General features: G+C 24.4%; 1 protein-coding gene across 1 annotated transcript in view; it reads left to right on the forward strand.

Annotated features, from left to right (window-relative positions):
- Positions 1 to 8,914, forward strand: part of LOC134286467 (uncharacterized) — a 35,553-nt gene that overhangs the window by 16,743 nt on the left and 9,896 nt on the right. Inside the window, exons 4-5 of the mRNA XM_062848079.1 lie at positions 7,354 to 7,441; positions 7,552 to 7,895. Coding sequence (XP_062704063.1) covers positions 7,354 to 7,441; positions 7,552 to 7,895 — 432 coding nt within the window. The remainder of the gene's footprint in view (positions 1 to 7,353; positions 7,442 to 7,551; positions 7,896 to 8,914) is intronic.

Consider the following 8,914-nt stretch of genomic DNA (forward strand, 5'->3'; position numbering starts at 1 on the left):
AATTTTAATTTTAATTTTAATTTTAATTTTAATTTTAATTTTAATTTTAATTTTAATTTTAATTTTAATTTTAATTTTAATTTTAATTTTAATTTTAATTTTAATTTTAATTTTAATTTTAATTTTAATTTTAATTTTAATTTTAATTTTAATTTTAATTTTAATTTTAATTTTAATTTTAATTTTAATTTTAATTTTAATTTTAATTTTAATTTTAATTTTAATTTTAATTTTAATTTTAATTTTAATTTTAATTTTAATTTTAATTTTAATTTTAATTTTAATTTTAATTTTAATTTTAATTTTAATTTTAATTTTAATTTTAATTTTAATTTTAATTTTAATTTTAATTTTAATTTTAATTTTAATTTTAATTTTAATTTTAATTTTAATTTTAATTTTAATTTTAATTTTAATTTTAATTTTAATTTTAATTTTAATTTTAATTTTAATTTTAATTTTAATTTTAATTTTAATTTTAATTTTAATTTTAATTTTAATTTTAATTTTAATTTTAATTTTAATTTTAATTTTAATTTTAATTTTAATTTTAATTTTAATTTTAATTTTAATTTTAATTTTAATTTTAATTTTAATTTTAATTTTAATTTTAATTTTAATTTTAATTTTAATTTTAATTTTAATTTTAATTTTAATTTTAATTTTAATTTTAATGTTAATTTTAATTTTAATTTTAATGTTAATGTTAATTTTAATTTTAATTTTAATTTTAATTTTAATTTTAATTTTAATTTTAATTTTAATTTTAATTTTAATTTTAATTTTAATTTTAATTTTAATTTTAATTTTAATTTTAATTTTAATTTTAATTTTAATTTTAATTTTAATTTTAATTTTAATTTTAATTTTAATTTTAATTTTAATTTTAATTTTAATTTTAATTTTAATTTTAATTTTAATTTTAATTTTAATTTTAATTTTAATTTTAATTTTAATTTTAATGTTAATTTTAATTTTAATGTTAATTTTAATTTTAATTTTAATTTTAATTTTAATTTTAATTTTAATTTTAATTTTAATTTTAATTTTAATTTTAATTTTAATTTTAATTTTAATTTTAATTTTAATTTTAATTTCAATTTTAATTTTAATTTTAATTTTATTTTTATTTTAAATTTAATTTTAATTTTTATTTGTTTTTATACTTTAATTAAAATTAAATTAAAATTAAATTAAAATTAAATTAAAATTAAATTAAAATTAAATTAAAATTAAATTAAAATTAAATTAAAATTAAATTAATATTAAATTAAAATTAAATTAAAATTAAATTAAAATTAAAATTAAATTAAAATTAAATTAAAATTAAATTAAAATTAAATTAAAATTAAATTAAAATTAAATTAAAATTAAATTAAAATTAAATTAAAATTAAATTAAAATTAAATTAAAATTAAATTAAAATTAAATTAAAATTAAATTAATATTAAATTAAAATTAAATTAAAATTAAATTAAATTAAAATTAAATTAAAATTAAATTAAAATTAAATTAAAATTAAATTAAAATTAAATTAAAATTAAATTAAATTAAAATTAAATTAAAATTAAATTAAAATTAAATTAAAATTAAATTAAAATTAAATTAAAATTAAATTAAAATTAAATTAAAATTAAATTAAAATTAAATTAAAATTAAATTAAAATTAAATTAAAATTAAATTAAAATTAAATTAAAATTAAATTAAAATTAAATTAAAATTAAATTAAAATTAAATTAAAATTAAATTAAAATTAAATTAAAATTAAATTAAAATTAAATTGAAATTAAATTAAAATTAAATTAAAATTAAATTAAATTAAAATTAAAATAAAATTAAATTAAAATTAAATTAAAATTAAATTAAAATTAAATTAAAATTAAATTAAAATTAAATTAAAATTAAATTAAAATTAAATTAAAATTAAATTAAAATTAAATTAAAATTAAATTAAAATTAAATTAAAATTAAATTAAAATTAAATTAAAATTAAATTAAAATTAAATTAAAATTAAATTAAAATTAAATTAAAATTAAATTAAAATTAAATTAAAATTAAATTAAAATTAAATTAAAATTAAATTAAAATTAAATTAAAATTAAATTAAAATTAAATTAAAATTAAATTAAAATTAAATTAAAATTAAATTAAAATTAAATTAAAATTAAATTAAAATTAAATTAAAATTAAATTAAAATTAAATTAAAATTAAATTAAAATTAAATTAAAATTAAATTAAAATTAAATTAAAATTAAATTAAAATTAAATTAAAATTAAATTAAAATTAAATTAAAATTAAATTAAAATTAAATTAAAATTAAATTAAAATTAAATTAAAATTAAATTAAAATTAAATTAAAATTAAATTAAAATTAAATTAAAATTAAATTAAAATTAAATTAAAATTAAATTAAAATTAAATTAAAATTAAATTAAAATTAAATTAAAATTAAATTAAAATTAAATTAAAATTAAATTAAAATTAAATTAAAATTAAATTAAAATTAAATTAAAATTAAATTAAAATTAAATTAAAATTAAATTAAAATTAAATTAAAATTAAATTAAAATTAAATTAAAATTAAATTAAAATTAAATTAAAATTAAATTAAAATTAAATTAAAATTAAATTAAAATTAAATTAAAATTAAATTAAAATTAAATTAAAATTAAATTAAAATTAAATTAAAATTAAATTAAAATTAAATTAAAATTAAATTAAAATTAAATTAAAATTAAATTAAAATTAAATTAAAATTAAATTAAAATTAAATTAAAATTAAATTAAAATTAAATTAAAATTAAATTAAAATTAAATTAAAATTAAATTAAAATTAAATTAAAATTAAATTAAAATTAAATTAAAATTAAATTAAAATTAAATTAAAATTAAATTAAAATTAAATTAAAATTAAATAAAAATTAAATTAAAATTAAATTAAAATTAAATTAAAATTAAATTAAAATTAAATTAAAATTAAATTAAAATTAAATTAAAATTAAATTAAAATTAAATTAAAATTAAATTAAAATTAAATTAAAATTAAATTAAAATTAAATTAAAATTAAATTAAAATTAAATTAAAATTAAATTAAAATTAAATTAAAATTAAATTAAAATTAAATTAAAATTAAATTAAAATTAAATTAAAATTAAATTAAAATTAAATTAAAATTAAATTAAAATTAAATTAAAATTAAATTAAAATTAAATTAAAATTAAATTAAAATTAAATTAAAATTAAATTAAAATTAAATTAAAATTAAATTAAAATTAAATTAAAATTAAATTAAAATTAAATTAAAATTAAATTAAAATTAAATTAAAATTAAATAAAAATTAAATTAAAATTAAATTAAAATTAAATTAAAATTAAATTAAAATTAAATTAAAATTAAATTAAAATTAAATTAAAATTAAATTAAAATTAAATTAAAATTAAATTAAAATTAAATTAAAATTAAATTAAAATTAAATTAAAATTAAATTAAAATTAAATTAAAATTAAATTAAAATTTAAATTAAATTAAAATTTAATTAAAATTTAATTAAAATTAAATTAAAATTTAATTAAAATTTAATTAAAATTTAATTAAAATTTAATTAAAATTTTAATTAAAATTTAATTAAAATTTATTTAAAATTTAATTAAAATTTAATTAAAATTTAATTAAAATTTAATTAAAATTTAATTAAAATTTAATTAAAATTTAATTAAAATTTAATTAAAATTTAATTAAAATTTAATTAAAATTTAATTAAAATTTAATTAAAATTAATTAAAATTAAATTAAAATTATATTGAAATTAAAACTGAATTGAAATTGAATTAAAATTAAAGTGACTCACCGACACGATGAGGCCAAACTCAACGGAATCGGACACTGTTTTGGTGATGACTGGTTCCGGCGACAGTGCGAAGAAAACGAACCGAACTTATTGGCCAGCAGCAGCGACGAGGAACTGACGGGTTGGACGACGGAACGGCTGAAATGGTTAAGCTAATTGAGACGCGCAAATTTTTCTCATTTTCTCGACCGACGAACGCGATTTTTAAGCTGCCGCAACTAACAAAGTTTTTTTCCACTGCCATTTGCTCAACTGTCAATGACGCGCGAAAAAATCGAACATTCAGCATAAATTCGGGGTTATGATTTATGCTCTCGAAAATTTTTCGATGAGCAACATAACTAACAAATGCCTAACAATGTCGAACGCCTAACTTCCTCCGTGCTGGGATGACATTTAGCCGTTCCATTTTCTATTCTGTTCCTGGAAAAGTCACAGCCCTAGCTGTCATGTGTACACTGTAATTCAAATTTACTCAAAGTCTGCACAACCCAACTCTATTCACTACAGCCAGTAGTTTCGACGATCGGATCCGCCACCTACCAGATGGCCCAATATCTGGCAGGAGTCCTGGAAAATGTTGTTGGAAAAACAGAACACCACGTAAAAACAGTTTTGAGTTTGCACAACAGATAACAGGAATGCAGATCCCCGAGGAGCACATGCTGTTTTCATTGGATGTGAAATCGCTGTATACCAATGTCCCGGTGCAGTACGCGATGGAGTGCATCGAGGCAAGGTGGAGCGAGGTAGCAAGGTATACGAAGATTGACAAGCGAAGTTTCTTGGATGCAACAAGATTAGTCTTAGACTCTACGTTTTTCAACTATCGAGGAGTTACCTACACACAAACCTTCGGGGTACCGATGGGATCACCGCTGTCTCCAGTTATAGCGAACATCGTTATGGAGCGTTTGGAACAGGAGAGCATACAGAGCACGCTAACGCCGCTCAGCACAAAAGTGCATAATTTCCAGACTACACCAAAAATGTGTAACCCTTGCACATTCACAAAATCAGCTCCTGTGTCCGCAAAATCGTTAAATCCGCAAAAAAATTTGTACAGCAATCTAGCTATGTTTACTAGTGACCTTGGAAAACAAAAAAAATATCGACATGTCGCATCTAGACGAGTGTACGAGCTGTTTTTGAGAATGTGTAACTGTAACACATTTTTGTGTGGTCTGGAAATTATGCACTTATGAGTAGGGCTTACACATTTTAGTGCTGAGCGGTTTTACTGTGAGGGTGAGTGCAGAACAACTCGATATTGTGATATACAGGTGGTATGTGGATGACTGTTTTTGCGTTGCACGGAGGGAACACGTTGATCGAATCTTGGAGATTTTCAATGACTTCCATGATAGGCTGCAGTTCACTGTGGAGAAAGAGGAACAAGAGCAAATCAAGTTTCTTGATATCATGGTAACGAGAAAAGAAGGAATCCTTAAGAAAACGTGGCTACCAAAACAGACGAAGGGACGGTATCTGGATTTCATTTCGGAAAGTCCGTACACCCACAAACGCAATACTGCGATTGCCCTAGTGGATAGGGCTATCAAGTTGACTGATGCACAGCAGCGCCCTTCGGCCATCAGTACGGTGAAGGAAATGCACTCCGTCAAAGCAATTCGCCCCCAAAACGACGATTCGACCGCTTGGGAGTGTTGTCGTCGTCGTGATGAAGCTTCCCGAAAGCAATGTCAAATTCGTTCGGGGTTTCAAAACATTGGAAAGAAATTCATTATTTTTACAGTCAGATTGCGATTTACCAGTCAATGAGTGTGATCCGAAGGTATAACTGTTTATTCTGAGCATAACAGTATTTTTTACGGCAGTGAAAACTAATTAGGGGGATTAGGGGCATAATGGACACCCTAAGCAAATGAGTATGTTAGGCCTGGATAACAGACAAAAGCTTAACATATTATCAGTTGGCTTACAACTTTAACTTGTTTCCTACGTATTTCAATCATTTACAGCTGGTAGAATGTCATTATTGTGAAGAAATAATGAATTGAAAGCGGTGTGTTTTTCGGGGCTGGCAGGAAAGGTATGGGGCGAAATGGACACCCATCGGGGCATAATGGACACCCCATGCATATTTTATGCAGTATCTTTGAGAATATCGACCAGTTAAGTAATTTGCCAACGGAGATCAATACCACAGATATAATACTCCATCTTAGACGAGTTTACATAACTTCAAAGTTAATTAAATAAATTATAGGCTAAAATAATCGGATTGAATTTTTTCAAACTCTCTAAAACGCCTAACAGTATGCAACGCATGTACATCCATTCATAATTGCCTGTGTTCATTTCGCCCCGAATAGACTACAACATTGAAATTGCTATTTTCAGAGTGTTCTGATCAAAAATATAATACTTCATCCATTGCTAAATCTACGTATTCATGTAGATAAGCTAACAATTCACTTGTTTGAATGGTGGACACACTCAATCAATCGTAATACCTTATTTGCTGCCGCTTCGAAATTATAAGAAATCCACCATATGAAAAACATACTTCAATTTCAATGATAATTTGGTTATTTTGAAGGAATATAAATGGAACTTTTGAAAAATAGAGCAATGACTTGTTCCTTTACACTTATGCATTAAAAGTTTTACATAAAAGTCAACGGTTTCGGCAAAAACAGGGGTGTCCATTTCGCCCCGGGTGTCCATTATGCCCCTTTCCCCCTAGAAGTACGATATTTCTGGGTCTGAAAATCGGTCAGGCGAAATGGATAGCAAATCTAACCTAGAATATCCTACAATTCTAACCTCAACTCCTCACGTGCACAAGCCGGATCTCATTTTTTACGGAAATGGTGGAACAAAATGCAAAACTAATGTACGTGCGACCGAGGGAATTGAAAGTTCTACCATTCCCACTTAAAACAATTGTCGGATGTGGGTTGTAAGTAGGAAAAATAAAATAATTCCCCCAACAGATTATGTTGATAGGTATGTAAAAAAAGGTACACTGAAATAAATTTTGTTGTGGAAATTACCGATTCCATAGTAAAATTACTAACCGTACCTATGATTCTCAACCGACAACAAAATCTGTTAAGGTAACTGAAATATGCTTGAAATTACAATGCATTGGAGTAAATTCAACTAAAAGCATAGTCGTCTCAACAACAAAACATTGTTAATTTTTCCAGGACACGCATTTTACAACACAGTATGGTTGAAAATACAATGCTCATTTGTTAAATTTAGATTATTTTTGGTAATGTTAACTGCACTGCTAGTTAAGTTGACAGTGTTTTAGTGGAATTAACTGGAAATTGTTGTCGGTTGAGAATCATAGGTACGGTTAGTAATTTTACTATGGAATCGGTAGTTTCCACAACAAAATTTATTTCAGTGTAAACATCATCAGTTCGGTAGTTGCGCTACCGAAACAAAGGTGGGTAACAGTATGTTTTGTTTTGCCCTTGAAAGCCAATTACCCTAACTGGTTCATTCAGAATGTCTTGAAACAGAGGGTACACAAGCACTACAACGAACTGCAGAACGACAAGGAGGTGGACGAAACGAAGTACATTCCCACGCCATATGTCCCATGCCTGAGTGAAAAGTTGCAAAAATCCTCAAGGAACAGGGCATAACATTGGCGGTGAAAGCAAAATCGAAATTGAAAAATGAGATTTTCGCTAAACTCAAGGACCCGATCCCACCAGGACAACATAAAAATGTGGTGTATTCGGTACCTTGTGGAACAGGGGATGGAAAGGTGTACATCGGACAGACGGGGAGAAAACTGGACACGCGGATCAACGAGCACAAAAATGACGTAAAACGGAAAGACAACAGGACTGGATTAACGCACCACACGCGATGTGACGGCCATGTGTTTAATTTTGACGAGACGAAAATAATTGAACGAATCGCCGACCAGGAGAGCAGAGTAGTCGCGGAGACATTCCACATCAAGCTGGCAGGGGAAGCTAATACAGTGAACCTCCAGCGTGAGTGTGGATTGTTCAACACGAACTACAATGCGTTAGTGTTTAATCTGCGACAAGTGACGAACAACGATAGACGACGAAGAGGAAACGAGAGAGGACGCGCACCACAACCGCAAAGTACCCTACTAGACAGTGGTACGTGATCTCCCAGCTGGATAGTAGCATCAGCTGCGGCGATCAAATTGTGAGTTGTGGGGTGAAAAAATGTAAAATGAAAAATTGTATTATGTTAATGTTTTAATTTCGTGTTTTTTGTAATAAACTCTTAGGCGTCTGAAGATGGCCGAAATGTGATTAGGCCGAAACGTCACGCAAAAAACAAGTTTGTTTTATTCGTTCACCGAGAAATATCAACAATAAAGAGATATACTCGTTAACGGTGATTAAATCCAACAAGTAACATATTTTTGGAGGCGGCGAAATCAAAGAGTCATAGGCCGTTTTCGTTCTTCTGCTGGTGGGCGCTGAACTTACCAATCGTCGGTCTAAATTCCTCCTCCTGGCCTACCTGAGCGTTTCAATCTCCTATGATGATCTTGACGTCGTGGCTTGGGTAGCGATCGCACTCGCGTTCGAGCTGCGCGTAAAATGCGTCCTTGTCATCATCAGTGCTTCCGGAGTGTGGGCTTTGCACGTTTATTATGCTGAAGTTGAAGAATTGGCTCTTGATCCTCAACCTGCACATTCTTTCGTCTATCGGCCACCAACCGATCACGCGCCTCTGCATATCACCCATCACGATGGAAGCTGTTCCCAGCTCGCGTGTGTTGCCGCAGCACAGTTGAGCTTAGAGTCCATCCGTGGCACTCGACGTAGATCAGCCGCCCCTAACATGGGAATCAGACGCTGGTGTGAGCCGCTCCTCCTGGAGAACAGATGCTCAGGTTTGCCGAAGCAAACCCCCCATTTCCTGTCAGCATACGACCAAAGTTCCCACCGGGGTTGGTTACCCGATCTTCCCTAAGGTTGCTCATAGTTTCCGGCCGGTACCACGTGGAGGTAGGAATAGGAGTTGCTTGGCAGAGGCTAGTGGATCACAATGGGATCTGAATTGCGCAGCATGCCCAGCCTTTAC

This window comes from Aedes albopictus, chromosome 2 (assembly GCF_035046485.1).
Source record: "Aedes albopictus strain Foshan chromosome 2, AalbF5, whole genome shotgun sequence".
In the NCBI taxonomy this organism is placed as follows: Eukaryota; Metazoa; Arthropoda; class Insecta; order Diptera; family Culicidae; genus Aedes; species Aedes albopictus.